Below are 17,070 nucleotides of genomic sequence, written 5' to 3'. Positions count from 1 at the left end.
TGAGCAACTTTATTCAGGTAGAATCTACATGAAGAAGATAGTTTTCCAGGAAATTGTAATTACCAAAAATGACCTAAGAAAGAATATAATTTAAAGTAAGAAACATTACGTAAATTATATTGGAAGTATATAGTCAAAAGACATCAGATCCAGACTAATGGAAAATTTTTACCAGATCTTTAAATATCTGTTATCTATCATAAGCACTTTTTTTTCCTAAAAGAATACAAAATGTACCAAAGCTAACATCTCAGTCTTTGAGATTGATATAATGTTAATAACGAGTCAGCATAAGAACACTGTAAGAAAACAAAATTAAAGCCCAACTCTATTGTAAACATAAATACCATAATGTTAAAATACTGACAAATCAAAATTAGTAGGATACTTACTAAAACAAAACAAGAAAGCAAGACTTGGTAGGGTTAATGAAAGGAATGAAAGGAATGTTTCATTATCAGAAAAATCTCTTGATTGTAACTCAAGAGTTTAAAGGGCAAAACCACATGAACATATAAGTAGAAATGAATAGAATAATATTAATTTTTAAAATAACATTCAGTTATATTCGATCCTCATTCATGGCCAAATTATTCAGCAAACTAAGAGTAAAAGGAACTACCGTAACTTTATTAAAGGTATCTATTTAAAAGTCTACCTTTGGAGGAAATAAGGTCAAGGAAGGATACACATAGTATGCATTCAATAAATATTTGAATGAAAGCTATAAATTTTGGTATTTATCATATGATACCAGTTATGTTATATTGTTATTCTTGGTGAGCTGTAAGCAACTATCTTCTAAAAGACATAAACCCAGTTGTCGTGGGTTTTTGAATATCATTTGTATGGCACTTGATAGTGTATTAGTTTGTTAGGGCTTCCGTAACAAAACACCACAGACTAAGAGGCTTAAACAACAGAGATTTATTTTCTCAGTGTTCTGGAGGCTGGTAGTCCAAGATCAAGGTATTGGCAGTTTGGTTTTCCCTGAGACCTCTCTCTCCGGCTTGCAGATGGCTGCCTTCTCGTTTTGTCCTCTGAAGGGCTTATCTCCAAATATAGTTACACTATGAGGTACTGGTGGTTGGGACTGGAACAAATGAGTTTGGGGTGGGGACACGATTCAGTCCACAGCAGTTTACAAAGCTGTCTCACATACAGCTTCATGCTTGATCTAACAAACCAGCACAGCAAGCAGCGGTAGATATTATTCCAGTTTTACACATTAACAGACTCTGAGCCACATAATTGGTGTGTGGCAGGACTAGGACTTCAAACTGGTTGTCTTGAGTACAGAATCAGTAGTCTTTTAACTACCATGCTTATTTTGCTAAAGTTGGATTTCTCACTTTTTACCTTTGGTATAACTTAATGTTTCCTAGATTGATAGAGGTTAAGACTTTTTTCTGTGTGTTAGGTCGTAACATTTCTCTGTCCCCTGGAGTGCAATTTGAGAAATCCTTGTTTGAAGGTCGTTGACTTTTAGGGGTTTGTTCATTTATATACATAATGGCTTCACTGTACCAGTCTAAAATACATTTGTAGTTGCTTAGAATTGGATTTATGCTAATATACAATGAGAGAAAAATACATTAAAATCAAATACATTTACTCAATAACTTTACTGTTATAATGGAAATTAATAAACCTAGATTCTTAACTTTCAAACCCACTTTGAAAGAAGCTATTGTGTTGGCCAAAAAGTGCCTTCGGTTTTTAAGTAAAAATAAAAGACACATTTTTCATTTTCACCTAGAACTTTATTGAACAACGTATTCACCCTTTTGTTCCACTACCTTCTGCCATATTTCAGACAACTTCATAATTCCGTCTTCTGAAAACTTTTTATCTTTTTGAGCAAAGAACTGTTCCAGGTACCTTTTGCAGTTTTCCAGGGAATTGAAATTTTTTCCATTAAAAGAATTTTGTAAAGACCTAAATACATGGAAATCTGAAGGTACAGTGTCTGTTGAATACAGCAGATGAATCAGAACGTCCCAGCCAAGCTGTAACAGTTTTTGCCTGGTCATCAAAAAAACATGCGGACTTGCGTTGTCCTGATGGAATATTATGCGTTTTCTGTTGACGCTTTTTGTTGAGTGCTGCTTTCAGTTGGTCTGATTAGGAGCAGTACTTGTTGGAATTAATTGTTTGGTTTTCCGGAAGGAGCTCATAATAGAGGACTCCCTGCCAGTCCCACCATATACACAGCATCACCTTCTTTGGATGAAGACCGGCCTTTGGTGTGGTTGGTAGTGGTTCATTTTGCTCGCCCCATGATCTGTTCTGTTCCACATTATTGTTCAGTATCCACTTTTCATCGCCTGTCATAACTTTTTTTTTTTTTTTTTTTTTGCGGTACACGGGCCTCTCACTGTTGTGGCCTCTCCCGTTGCGGAGCACAGGCTCCGGACGCACAGGCTCAGCGGCCATGGCTCACGGGCCCAGCCGCTCCGCGGCATGTGGGATCTTCCCGGACCGGGGCACGAACCCGTGTCCCCTGCATCGGCAGGCGGACTCAACCACTGCGCCACCAGGGAAGCCCTGTCATAACTTGTTTTAAAAACGGAATATTTTCATTACGTTTAAGTAGAGAATCGCATGTGGAAATATGGTCAAGAAGGTTTTTTTCACTTATGTGGAACCCAAACATCAAAGCAATGAACATAACCAAGCTGTTGCAAAGGATTTTCAACACTTGATTTGGATATTTTGAGTATGTCGGCTATCTCCCGCATGGTATAATGTCAGTTGTTCTCAATTAATGTCTCAATTTGACCGCTCTCAACTTCAACTTGTCTGCCCGACTGTGGAGCATTGTCCAGCGAGAAATCTCTAGCACGAAACTTTGCAAAACACTTTTGACATGTTCAATCAGTCACAACACCTTCTCCATTCGCTGCACAAATCTTTTTTTTTCATTTTGGTTGCGTTTTTATCTTTCTTGAAATAATAAAGCATAATATGCCGAAAATGTTGCTTTTTTTGTTCCATCTTCAGTGTTAAAATGGCTACACAAAAATTCACCAATTTTGAGAAGTCTTTCTTTAAATGCACCCTGATATGACAGCTGTCACATACAATCTAACAAAACTTTTGAATGAAGTTAAAGACAACTAAGTGCTACTACAGCCAGCTTACAGAAAAAACCGAACAAAACTTTCAGCCAACCCAATATTTTTCTTTATCTCAGTTTTTTCAGTATATAACCAGAATAATTTCCATTTTCCTTCTTTATTAAGGATTTTGGGGGTGCCAATGCATAGTAATTTTTTTATTCAGACAGTTCTTTTCCTCAAACAGTTGCGATCTTGTAGTAAGAGTGAGTTGATATCTAAGAGCTCAGAGATCCTCATGATGTTTCAGCAAGTTCATCGAAAGCCCATGGCGTCCTTTGTTACCACTCCTGTTCCACCAGACTTTACCAGGTACGACACATTTTTTTTTACTTTATTTTCTTTTGAAGTTTATGTGCAAATGCATATACTTGTTTCAAAAGAAAGCTGTTGCTAACAACTAGAACTCAGGTAGTTCTCCCTGACCAATAAGGTAAGTCTTCATTTCTTTGTGAACTAACAAGCCAGATAAAATATTTATATCTTATTCAAGCACTGAATATTAATAAAAGGGCTGGGTATTTGCTCTTGTTAAATAGATTTGAGTCAACTAGGGATATTCATTAATATTCCAAGGCTGCCTCTTTGATAGTGTGGTCAGCCATTTCAGTTTTGAAGATACCTTTTCTGAATTACTCTATCCGTCATCAGTGGAATGAAACGAGTTTTGATATAAATACCATATATGAAGATAAGGGTTTTACAATTCAGAATAGGGTACATGGATCTCCTGTATCAGAGTCAGGAGTGTTGTTCCAAAATGAAAATTCTCAGGCCTGTTCCCTGACAGTCTTTGGAGATGGTATCTAGAAAATGAATCTTGAGCACCTCAAGTAACTCTGCAGTAAAGTTTGGGTACCATTGATAGAGGTAAACTCCTATACTGATACTACTTGCAACAGGTTATCAGGCAAGCAACTCTGCTTGACTTCTTTTTTTAAAAAAAATATTTATTTATTTGACTGCGCCAGGTCTTAGTTGCCACACGTGGGATCTTCGTTGTGGCATGTGGGATCTTCAGTTGCAGCATGTGGGGGTCTAGTTCCCTGACCAGGGAACAAACCTGGACACCCTGCATTGGGAGTGAGGAGTCTTAGCCATTGGACCACCAGGGAAGTCCCTCTGCTTGACTTCTTGAGTGTCAGTTTCTGTCACATCCAGTGATTATTTTGATTTTTTTTTAAAATTTATTTATTTATTATTATTTTTTTTGGCTGTGTTGGGTCTTCGTTGCTGTGTGCGGGCTTTCTCTAATTGCGGCGAGCAGGGACTACTCTTCGTTGCAGTGCGTGGGCTTCTCATTGTGGTAGCTTCTCTTGTGGAGCTTGGGCTCTAGGTGTGCGGGCTTCAGTTGTCATGGCACGTGGGCTCAGTTGTTGTGGCTCATGGGCTGTAGAACGCAGGCTCAGTAGTTGTGGTGCACGGGCTTAGTTGCTCCATGGCATGTGGGATCTTCCCAGACCAGGGCTCGAATCATGTCCCCTGCATTGGCAGGCCGATTCTTAACCACTGCTACCAGGGAAGTCCCTATTTTGATTTCTTTTTCCTTTCTAATTGCACAAGGGACTCAGAACCCCAATAATACCTTCCTTTCACTACCTTCTTTTTTGGGTATAGATGGAAGGGACTGAAACTGGGGTTGGGATGGGTGAGGTAGGAGGCACATCAATAAGGAAAAAAACCACCAAAAAGTAAAAAATAAAACTCTGATAATTAAGGAGATTTCCCTGGGAAAAGGTCACCTTAGGGCCCTCTCCCTCTCTAGTAAACCTTACTGTCTTACTGGAAAACTTGCCTTATAACTTAACTGTAATTTTTATTAGAAACTTAGTTTATGATTTGCAGTATAGAGGAAGCAGGTGTTCCATCTGTTGATTCATTGATCAGCAAAGAAAAGAAGGCCAAATAAGAAAGGCTAGGGGCTTCCCTGGTGGTGCAGTGGTTAAGAATCTGCCTGCCAGTGCAGGGGACACGGGTTCGAGCCCTGGTCTGGGAAGATCCCACGTGCCGCGGAGCAACTAAGCCCGTGCGCCACAACTACTGAGCTTGGGAGCCACAACTACTGAAGCCCGTGCACCTAGAGCCCACGCTCCACAACAGGAGAAGCCACTGCAATGAGAAGCCCGTGCACCGCAATGAAGAGTAGCCCCTGCTTGTGGCAACTAGAGAAAGCCTGCGTGAAGTAAGGAAGACCCAACGCAGTCTTTTTTTATTTATTATTAAATAAATAAAAACATACATACATACATATGTAAAAAGAAGAAAGAAAGGCTAGCATTTATGGACATTAAGTTACAGACCAAAGTTTAGATGTTCAAAGCAGCGGTGATTGTTTCTAAGCTTTGAGATCATGGAACTGAGTACCTTATATTCCATCGGTTGATGATTTGTGATAGAGCCACAATGGCGAATAAAAGGTCATTAAACAAAGTAATGTTATTTATTAAAGGTCATCTATGTGCTCAGCACTGTTGTAAGTCCTGCATAGGAGCCATGGAAGAGGAAGTAATCTTACTGGATATATATTCCACATGAAATGGTAGAGAATTGTATATTAAAATTGAATATTTGTTACTTAGTTACATCAGAAATTCTGAGAAGTCAGGGTAGACTGCTGTGGTAAAGATGACTTCATAGCCTAGAAAGGAATTGTGGAAGACCTTGAAAGATACTTAGAATTTCATTAGGCAGATGAGAATAGGATATGTATACATGAACAAAAATATGGGGATGTGATAAGAGCTGCTATATTTGGAAGTCAGCAGAGAAATCATTTCAACCAGAATTTGAAGGGCTGTATTGTTGGGGCATTTAAGTCTCTCAGGGAGGACTTAAATAGCAGAAAAGTACAGTTCTCAGTCCATAAAGAGTTTTGGTTTCTGGGAGAATGGTCAAGTTGGGATGGAAAACCAGTTTTTATGTAGCTGACCAGTCTGTTTTCTCAAGGGAACAATGGATACTTATCCTATTTTTCTTCCGTTCATCCCTTAAGTCATGATGAAGTCTCTGGTCTAAAGATTTGCAAATCAGTATTTTTCAGAATACTGGGCTAGAGATGTTTTGAGGCTAGCCTCTCCGTATTCCGTGGAGCTTCACGGACACCATCGTGAGATGAGTCCAGTCATCATAAAGACCAGAGTAGAAGAGGTACAGAAATAAAAGTTTGAGAACATAAAGCTGTGCCTTATTTGCAGACAGAGTGGTAACACCAGTATGATTATAGATAACCTCTGAACAAGTGAGCATAATGTGGAGATGTTAATAAATACTTAAGGATGGTAGAATTGATAGAATTAGGTGGCTTAGCGGTTGTTGTGGCTTTGTGTATATATGTAAAGAATGCAAAAGAAATTTTGAGTAAATACTTCTACCAAATTACAAGAATTTTCCAGCAAATATTTGTAAATATCCATTCATTCAGTGAATATTTGAATGCCAGCTATGTTCCAGGCACGTGCCAGGTACAAGTAGAGAGCACAATAGAGAGTTCTTGTTCCCTCATATTGTGATTTAGTGAAAAAGATAGGTGATTGAAGCAGTAATAAAATAAAATGTGATGACTGGTGATAGGGGAAGTATATGTATCTTGTTTTAATGCTTCCCCATAGCACTAATTTAATATAATGTTATTAGTGTCTGAAAAGTTTTGGCTAAAAAATTATACATATGTAGGAGTATGTCATAGTAGGATTGATAATTGTTTTCTGTGCTCTGAATGTTAACATTTATTCTCAGCAAGTGAGAGCCATACTGTACCCTCTTGGTTAGTAAGCTTTAGCTACCTGTATGCTTTAACTTGTAAGCTTTCTATCTCGCTGTTCTAAGTTAAACATGTCCTCTTCATCTTCTGTTTATTTTGTGTCTTGGTGAGCTCTTTGACCCTCAAGAGCTGATTAAAAATAGGACAATGATATTCTGGTCTTAGAACAAAAACAACAACAAAGGAAATATATCACACCGAGTATTAAGGACATGGTGGAAGAAACAGTATGAAGATCAGCAGGCAACTGGGGATTGCCTGCATAATGTCTGTAGACATTTTGAAAGATGTTTAGTGGGAGAACTGAACAACGTTTGTGCAGTTGGAAGTTGCACAAAATTATAGCCAAAAGCATATTATAACTTGACCAAATTTGAAGACTATCCTGGAGAGATTCCTTGGAGCTCTGATTAGGTTCTTGGTTCCAGGAAGGCTTCCCAGGCATTAATTGCATTGGTTCTGATAATTGGAGTTTTGTGTATATTGAATGCTAAGAGAGCGTATCTTGGGGAGAAGTTAGAGCAGACCTCCAAAGGTATGTGACTTCTAATTTGTTATCTGAAGGAATTGTAAGGATTAACCAGACAAAAGGATCTAGGAATGAGGAATGTGAGAAAAGGTAACTACTGCCTAGGGCTGTGGTTAGGGGTGCTTGACAATTGGATAATAGCTCTACAGTTAATAGTTGCAAGGCAAACCACATCTACTTGTGAAAAAGATGTGAGCTGTTTAGCTACATATACTTAACCATAAAATAAGACTGATGTATTTTTAATAATGTATACTGTATTTCTACTGGCAAACCACTAATTTCTTCAGGTACTGTCACAGTGTGAAAATGCTTTAGATGCATTTTATGTCTTATTTTGGTAATAACACATTTTCATGAATTGAACTTTAGAAAATATAGCTGAATATGTGGTGAAATGGCTTGCAGTTTATCTTTTTGGTAAATTTATAATTTTATATATTAAATATATTACACTGTATTACAACACTATGTATGATAGTGTCTTTATCATAAATGTTTTACTATCTCTGACTTTTGAGGTGTTCTAATGACAGTGCTAGAGACTATTAGCGTGCTGTGGGTGTAGTTTAGTTCTCTTTGAAGATGTAGTTTAGCTCTATGGATGTAGTTTAGTTCTCTTTGGAGAAGATTGTATGGAACTAAAGTTCCCTAGGTAATCTTCCCTTGCCATGAAACTGTTAATGTGCTTATCCTGCTTGACCCCTATGTGATTATGTATTCTTATCCTATAAAATTGTATAGATTTATTTGCTAGTAAATAGTCTCAAAGTATTTAGGGTCTGTCAATATTCCTCATAATTTGTTCCGAAGAAGGAAGTTTGGGGATTTATTGTAATATTTTATCCTTTTGTTGTTTCTTTTGATTTTTTAAAATAGTTTATATGTTTTCTATTTCAGGTGTCCAGCCTAAGTACCTAACTTTTTTCTTTTCCTATTTCCATATTAGTTTTTAAATATCTCTTATAGTTATTTTAATACTTAATCATATATTGCCTTTTTTTAAAAAAGCTATATTATAAAGTATTTGTTGAGTCTCCAATTTAATTGCAAACATTTGATGTCAGCTTTTGATGGTTTTATGAATTCATTTGATTTAATGTTGTTTAATAAAATTTTAAAAATATTTCTTAAGGCCTTAGTTTAATAAAATTTGTAAGATGTTACTGAGAGACTTAACATCGTTTCTTTTTTTTATTAAGATTTATTTATTTTGGGGGGCTGCGTTGGGTCTTCATTGCTGAATGAGGGCTTTCTCTAGTTGTGGCAAGTGGGGGCTACTTTTCGTTGCGGTACGCGGGCTTCTCGTTGCAGAGCATGGGCTCTAGGAGCGCGGGCTTCAGTAGTTGCAGCACGCGGGCTTCAGTAGTTACGGCACGTGGGCTCAGTAGTTGCTGCGCAGGCTCTAGGGCACGCGGGCTTCAGTAGTTGTGTCTCATAGGCTTAGTTGCTCCCTGGCATGTGGGATCTTCCCCGACCAGGGATCGAACCCGTGTCTCTTGCATTGGGAGGCAGATTGTTAACCACTGCACCACCAGGGAAGTCTGACTTTGTTTCTTAATTAAATGAAATGTTAAACTTGTATAAGCCAAATAATTTTTTTCTCTTTTGTTTCTTTTTAGTGAGTTGGTACCATCTTATGATTCAGCTACTTTTGTTTTAGAGAATTTCAGGTAAGAGTTTTTGACAACTTTAGTGTTTTTTTGTATGTGTACGTAAGTAAGAGCTAGGTAGGTGTCCTTCCTGGGTAGCATACAGACCTAATGAACTTTGTCACTCAGTGTGTAGTCTTCGAAGAAACAAGTTTTGTATTAGATACATAGAGGTCATTTGTCTGGATTGTTTTATATCTTCTAGATGGATTGCTCCTGTAGGGTGGGGAATGGAACTTTTTTTTTTTTTTTTAAAGAAGAGGGTCTACTTAGCCTTTGCTAGTAAGGTAAGGTGAATGGGATGATAGAGATCAATGAGCCCTCCTACCCATCCTCAGAAATAAGAGTGGCGGGAAGTAAGAAATTGTGGATGGGAGGGTATTACTGTAAGAAATTTGTAAGCTTTGTAACTTGCATGCTAAGTTTGTTAGCTTTTACAGCTTTTTCTCTAAGATTAGAAGCCAAGATATTAAAACACAAAGGTCCTAAGGGACTTGTCTTAAAGGGCAGCATGGAAGTGGGGAATGAAGAATATAAAAGGTCTTGCCTTGGGAAGAGAAAATCCCAAGAGGTGATACCATCAAACTAAGGCCAAACTGAGAACTTATACCAGTCCCCATTTAATTTGTTTTTTCTTATGGGATAATTCTGTGGCTAAGATATAAACCGAGGATTACCCCACATTTTTTTTCCATATTAGAAAAGGATAATTATACTGTGGGGATGTGAGGAAGAAACTTTTTTTTTTTCCTTTAACGGTGGAAGACTGTTGAAGTGGTAATTAGATTCAAGGCACTTAGTTATATTTTTCTTTTCCCTTAAATGACAAAATTTTGAGGGTTTTTTTTTAACCTGAAACTTAAGATACTGCTGAATATTTCTGTATCATTAAAGTTTCTTTTATTTCAGAATGTTAGTATATATAAATTTATACAGTGGAATCTTGACTTCTTCAGTCACCTTCATTTACTGGTCCAGGACTTCAAATAAGTAACATGAAGTGGTTGGGTTTTGTTTTTGCCTGTTTGCTATTTCCCAACAGTTTTGATCTTGGGATTCAGTTGGTTTTCTTTTACTTTAGTACTTTGCGTCAGAGAGCAGATCCTGTTTACAGTCCACCTCTTCAAGTTTCAGGACTTTGTTGGAGGTTAAAAGTTTACCCAGTAAGTTTTTCATTATTTCTAATAAATTTTGAAACCAAGATCTTTCTTTTAGGGTTCTATAGTACACTGGTTCACTTTTTTAGTGGAGAAAGGAATTAAAGTAATGACAATTTTGTTTCTTTATAGGATATGTTGCTAAACCTGTGAAAAAAATGAGTTAAATATAAACAGTGTAAACACTGGCATATTACTGAACCTTATTTCACTAACATTTAGAAGAAATGTTTAAAATTCTTATTTTAAAAATCATTAAAAAAAATACATTTACAGATGGTCATCAGAAACACATGTGTGTTGACTGCATACTCGTGGTGCATTTCAGTATGTTTCTTTGACCTGTAGATTTGCTGCATATTGGCAGCTGGACCCAGTGGTATGATGAGCTGCATAGTCAATTCCAATGGCAAGAATATAAGCAGTAGTGTGTGCTTTTATCATATCATATCTAGTTGCATATCTTTTTGTCATATTGATGAACATTGCCTACATCTGTTAATTCACTGGAAGTTGCAGAGTAGTGATTCTCATTTTGTTTCTTTTTTGCTTATTACGTGTAATGCTTTTATAAAGAGATGCTTACCTTTACCTATTGTTTGGTTATCCAGTATTACAGTTCATATAGAATAGGCAAGACTCTTTCCTGTTATTTAGTGATTTTCCTTATTCTCTGAAAGTAATTAACTAGGTTTTTAAAAAAAATATCATTATGAACTCATGGATTTATACATATTTAGTCTCTTTAAGTTGGCTTCTGTGTCACTTTGCTCTGACCCTAATAGTCTAGTAGTGACGCTAGTAGTTAGCTTTCTTGTCCTCTTCCGTGGCAAGATGTTCTAGTCTCATCTTGTACATTTCCTACTCTGTACCTGAAAATTGGTCATTTTATCCAAAAAGCCCTGATTTCTTTTAGTGGGAAAATTGTATTTCAAGACCAAACTGGGCATTAAGGGTGCTCATTTCTACCAGGTTAGTCACTGTTTCTAGGCTTTCTTCATGAACAGAACTAGGGAATTACATAGGCAAATGTATGTGGGGGTTTGGGAAGGGGGAGGGATTAATATGTATGTATGTATGTATTTAAAAATTTATCTAATAGACTCTATTTTTTAGAGCAGTTTTAGGTTAACAGCAAAATTGAGTGGAAAGTACAGAGAGCTCTATTCGCACCCACTGCCCCCACACATGCACAGCCTCTGCCACTATCAACATGCCCTGTGCCAGAGTGGTACATTTTTTGCACTTGATGAATTTACATTGACACATTATCACCCAAAGTCCTAGTTCATTCTTGGTGTTATACATTTTAGAAGTTTTATTTGTTTGTTTTTAGCCCAAAGACCATACTTTGAGAAAAACTGGGTAGGAGTGTGCTTAAAATTGAAGTGGAAAAACTCCAGTGATATTAATAGAGAAAAAATATTTATGAACACTTTACAATTGCTATATAATTGTAGAATATCAGGGTGTCACATGTATGTATGTATTTTTTAGAGATAAAATAACTCCTGAGTTAATGCTCATGTTTACAATTCAAATTAAGGATTATAGAGTTTTTTAAACATAATCTCTTTACATTACACCTGTATCTCCTTTCTTCTATTCTAGGAATCCTACTTTTTGAAGCCATAGGAAGTGATAGAATTATAATCTCATAATCAATCACTTATTTGCCTTATTTCACCTTACAAACACAAAAATCTCAGAAGGGGAACTCTAATTCCATCATTGATTTGATTACTGAGAAATGTTTAAAATTTTATTTGGAAATATACTCTCCACATTTCACTATGCCATGTCTGGACAACAGTTAGGGTGTTCAAAGCTTGTTCTCTAGTAAATTCTACTGGAAGGGCTAATGAAAGCAATACTTCCTGAATTTTTGTGTGTTGAAAATAGTTTCTATCCTTTATAAGCTAAAGCCAGTATTGCTGGATGCAAAATTCTTGGCTCATGTTTTCTTTCACTGGGTATCTTAAATATTCAATTCCATTTTCTTTTGGTAAAGTCTGATGATAAACTGATCCTTAAAAGGCATTTGCTAATATTGTCTAGATGCCCAAATAATCTAATTCTTTTTAAGTCCAATAATTTACTACTATATGTTTTGGTTGTTCTTGGTCAGTATTCTCAGTTACATGCTGGGCTCTTTCAATATGTAGTTTTAGACTTTTTAAAGAAAACGTTTCCTGAATTATAGTTTTAAATATTTACTTTGTTTCTGTCTTTGGTTTTCTCTCTTGGGACTTGTATTATCTTCATTTTACATCTTCCTTGCCTGTCTTCAATATTTACCACTTTCTCTCTGAACTTTTCAGCTTTTTCTTCATTTCTTTTTAATTTTTAAAATTTTCTTTTGTTCACTTATTTTTTGAAAGATATAAACTGTTGTGCTTATTTGCTCTTGTGTTCCTTTTAGTTCAGTCTTTATTTCTTAAATAACTTTTCCTTTTATTTCTCTTTCCTTAGTCCTATTACCTGATTTCTGAGTTTTTCTAATACTGATTTGTGTTATTCTTTCATATCATATTATTTTCTTATTTTTTCTTTTCTTCCTGTGGGCCGTCATATTATTTTCTTAGTGTCTATTAGGTTCTTTTGAAATGGTTACAATTTTGATCTTTGAGTATGTTTTTCTAGGGTGCTTTCATTGTCTGTAGGGATGTTATTCTCTTTATTTCCTCTTTTTTTAATCTTGGTAAGTGATGCATAACATAAAATTTACCATTTTTATCATTTCTAAATGTACATTTAGTATTGTTAAGTATATTTACATTGTTTTGTAACCAACTTCCAGAACTCTTTCTACTTGCAAAACTGAAGCTTTCTGCCCGTTAAACAGTAATTCCCCATTTCCCCCTCTCCTCAGCCCCTGGCAACCACCATTCTACTTTCTCTATGAATTTGACTACTCTAGATACTTCATGTATGTGGAATCGTAACACAGTAACATCTTCTTGTTACTGCTTCTTTTACTTAGCATAATGTTTGTAAGGTTCCTCCACTTTGTAGCATGTGTCAGAATTTCCTTCCTTTTTAAGACTGAATAATATTCCATTGTATGTATATACCACATTTTGTTTATTTGTTCATCTGTCAGTGGACACTTGGGTTGTTTCTACCTGTTGGCTATAGTGACTAATGCTGCTGTGAACATGGGTGTGCAAATATCTCTTCAATATCCTGCTTTTGATTCTTTCAGATATATGCCCAGAAATACTATTGCTGGATCATACGGTAATTCTGTTTTTAGTTTTTTGAGGAACCATATTGTTATCTACAGTGGTTGCACCATTTTACGTTCCCACCAACAATGCACAAGGGTTCCAGTTTTTCCATATCTTTGTCAATACTTTTTGTTTTCTGTTTCTTTGATAGTAGCCATCCTGATGGGTGTGAGGTAATTCATTGTGGTTTTGATTTGCACTTCCCTAATGATTAATGTTGTTGAGCATCTTTTTATGTGCTTATTCATGGCCATTTGTATATCCTGTTTAGAGAAATGTGTATTCAAGTCCTTTGCCCATTTTTTAATCAAGTTTTTTGTTGTGTTGTAGGAGTTTATATATTCTGGATATTGACCCCCTTATTAGATACCTGATTTACATGTATTTTCTCCTATTCTGTAAGGTTTCTTTTTACTCTGTTGATTGTGTCCTTTGATGCACAGAAGTTCTTAATTTTGTTGTTGTCCAGTTTGTCTATTTTTGCTTTTGGTTTCATATCCAGGAAATCCTTACCAACTCCAATGTCATGGAGCTTTTCCCCTATGTTTTCTTCTAAGGTTTTATAGTTTTAGGACTTATATTTAGATCTTTGATCTGTTTTGAATTAATTTTTTTATGATGTAGGGGTCCGACATCATTCTTTTGCATGTGGATAGCCAGCCAGTGTGATAACAATCAGAAATCTGGTGCCTTGCTTTCTGAGAGATTTCCTCGTTCTTCTTCCCTTCTCATCTGGACCTTTTCCTTCCTTTGTTTGTATTATTTCTATGCTGTTTATCTTTTATTTTCCTCCTAGCATTTCCTTTGCAGTCTTTGGACCTGTCCTAAAAGGCCATACTTACTCGTCTTTAAGAGTTTAGAGTGACTAGACTGCATTTAGTTTTCAGACTTTTTTATATTAGGCCCCCTTATACTCAGTTGGTATTATATTGAGCAACTCTTCAGTTTCAGCTGTCATATGTGGCTTGTGATGCTTTTCAGTGACTAACTTTTGTCCATTTTGTGGTTTTCCTTCTTTCGGGTCCATTAGACGTCCCATTGCTTCTCTTTCCTTTCTCCCACACTGTTGATATCATGCAGGTCTTTGTGGTTATAATTGGTATGTCTTTACCTGCTTGTGTTTTGGGGGTTGTGGAGATAACCTGTCATTTAATTTTGTTATAAATGTTGTTTGTGAGCTTTTGGTTTTGTTGTTCAGTTGTTTTGTTTTGTTTTATGTTTGGATTTAGAGAGTTGTAAAAACTATGCTGCCATTTTGGCAGTCTTTCCAGAATCCTCTGCCTATTGAAATTCTTAAAGCTAGGGACTTCCCTGGTGGTGCAGTGGTTAAGAATCCACCTGCCAATGCAGGGGACATGGGTTCAAGCCCTCGTCCGGGAAGATCCCACATGCCGTGGAGCAACTAAGCCCGTGTGCCATAACTACTGAGCCTGTGCTCCAGAGCCCATGCACCACAACTACTGAGCCCGCATGCCACAGCTACTGAAGCCCGTGCGCCTAGAGCCCGTGCTCCACAGCAAGAGAAGCCACCACAATGAGAAGCCCGCACACTGCAACAAAGAGTAGCCCCCGCTCGCCGCAACTAGAGAAAGCCCACATGCAGCAACGAAGACCCAACGCAGCCAAAAATAAAGAAAGAAAGAAAAGAAAAGAAAAGAAAATTCTTAAAGCTAGTATTTTGTTAGAGGTACAGATGGCATGTCAATAAAAGTAGTAAAAATTTTGTTCCTTAAGATTATGATAGGGCTTCCCTGATGGCGCAGTGGTTAAGAATCTGCTTGACAGTGCAGGGGACACGCGTTTGAGCCCTGGTCCGGGAAGATCCCACATGCCACGGAGCAACTAAGCCCGTGTGCCACAACTACTGAGGCCCTCGTGCCACAAATACTAGCCCGTGCGCCTAGAGCCCATGCTCTGCAACGAGAAGCCACTGCAATGAGAAGCCTGTGCACCGCAATGAAGAGTGACCCCCACTCGCTGCAACTAGAGAAAGCCTGCGCGCGGCAACGCAGACCCAATGTAGCCGAAAATAAATAAATAAATTTATTTTAAAAATAAAAAGATTATGATAAAAATTAAGTCAAAGAAATTTCTAATCTTATTATCTGTTAAAATTAGGAGTGAAAAATGTTCATTATCTTTTATTAATTGATTTCATTCCAGGGAAATCGTTTTAGGAGCATAATTTAAAAGAAGAAAAAAAACCCAGCTATTTGAACAAGGATATTGGTTGATTTTTAAAAATCAGTGTAATTTGCTATATGATTTATGTTCAGTAATATTCGCTAATTTTAGCAAGTTTTCACAAATATATATAGTTGTATAATCATTGTCACAATCATGACTTTTATCACCCTCAGAAGTTATGTAATTTATCCTTTTCACATAATCCTTTTTTCTCCTTTCCTGGCCTCTCTGCAACCACTGATCTGTTTTTGTTACTATAATTTTGCTTTTCCAGAATTTCATATAGTAGGATTATACAACATATAAGCTTTTGTGTCCAGCTTTTTTCACTTAAGTGATGATTGATTTATTCGTAATATTTATTGAGTGATTACCATGTCAAACCCTGAAAGCTGCCTCAGGACCTTTTGGAGCAAAGTAGCCTAGAAATGAAGGGGTTAAGAAGTACATGTACCCCTCTATAGACATATTCCTGCCCTCAGCCCTCACAGTCTAGTTGGGGAAACAGATCTTTTTACACATAGTTATAACAAATATAATCTTCTCACACAGTACTGGAGAAATACAGAGGGGAATAATTGTACTCATAAAAATCTCTGTAACAGAAATTTAAACAGCTTTTCAATCTCCAGACAGAATCTTATGTGGAATCCTAACATCCTAACATAGAAATTGTGGGTTCGTGCCCCGGTCTGGGAAGATCCCACATGCCGCGGAGCGGCTGGTCCCATGAGACATGGCCGCTGAGCCTGCGCGTCCAGAGCCCGTGCTCCGCAACGGGAGAGGCCGTAGCAGTGAGAGGCCCACATACCGCAAAAAAAAAAAAAAAAAAAAACATAGAAATTATATTTAATTACTTTCAACAGCAATCAAGTGTTACCTTTTTCTATTTTACTCTCTTTTGATCTTATATATCTTTTTTTTTTTTGTCTCATTCCTAGTGAAATTGAGGCTTTTCTTTTTTTGGCGTTTTTCTTTGGGGTTTTGATTTTTCTTGGAGGCTCATAATTAAGAGTTCTATATGTGTTAAAACTCTTAACTCTTTTCATAGTTGTTGATATTTTCTTTAGTTTGTATGCTTTAATATATTTTTTTAATTGCAAAAGTTTTAAATTGTTATAGATTCAGACCTCTTGGTCTTTTTATTATCTCTTATTGTTTTTAAGCTTAAAACTACTTTGGCATCCAGATATCTGTATTTTGTTTGTTTCATTGTGGCTTAAATTTTTACATTTAAATTGATCTGGAGTTTGTATAACATCTTTTTCTTTTTTTTTTTTAAGGATGGAAATGGAGTTGTTCGTGGTTACTACTTATCTGTGTTTCTGGAACTCTCAGCTGGCTTGCCAGAAACTTCCAAGTAAGACATGCAATTAAGTAACAAACTTTCGTGTGTGTTTACATACCTTCTTAGCATTTTTTATTAACTACTTTTG

General features: G+C 36.6%; 1 protein-coding gene across 8 annotated transcripts in view; it reads left to right on the top strand.

Moving 5' to 3' along the window:
- TRIM37 (tripartite motif containing 37) overlaps positions 1-17,070 on the top strand; it is a 155,620-nt gene that overhangs the window by 28,647 nt on the left and 109,903 nt on the right. For all 8 annotated transcript variants that reach the window (XM_027087220.1, XM_027087217.1, XM_027087218.1 and 5 more), the window contains 4 exons: positions 3,307-3,431; positions 9,031-9,081; positions 10,142-10,223; positions 16,918-16,994. In XM_027087220.1, coding sequence (XP_026943021.1) covers positions 3,307-3,431; positions 9,031-9,081; positions 10,142-10,223; positions 16,918-16,994 — 335 coding nt within the window. The remainder of the gene's footprint in view (positions 1-3,306; positions 3,432-9,030; positions 9,082-10,141; positions 10,224-16,917; positions 16,995-17,070) is intronic.

This window comes from Aethalodelphis obliquidens, unplaced genomic scaffold (genome assembly GCF_003676395.1).
Source record: "Aethalodelphis obliquidens isolate GAN/ISIS:26980383/991018 unplaced genomic scaffold, ASM367639v1 scaffold58, whole genome shotgun sequence".
Lineage (NCBI taxonomy): Eukaryota > Metazoa > Chordata > Mammalia > Artiodactyla > Delphinidae > Aethalodelphis > Aethalodelphis obliquidens.
The sequence above is the reverse complement of the archived record's forward strand: the minus strand, read 5'-3'. Positions and strand labels throughout refer to the sequence as shown.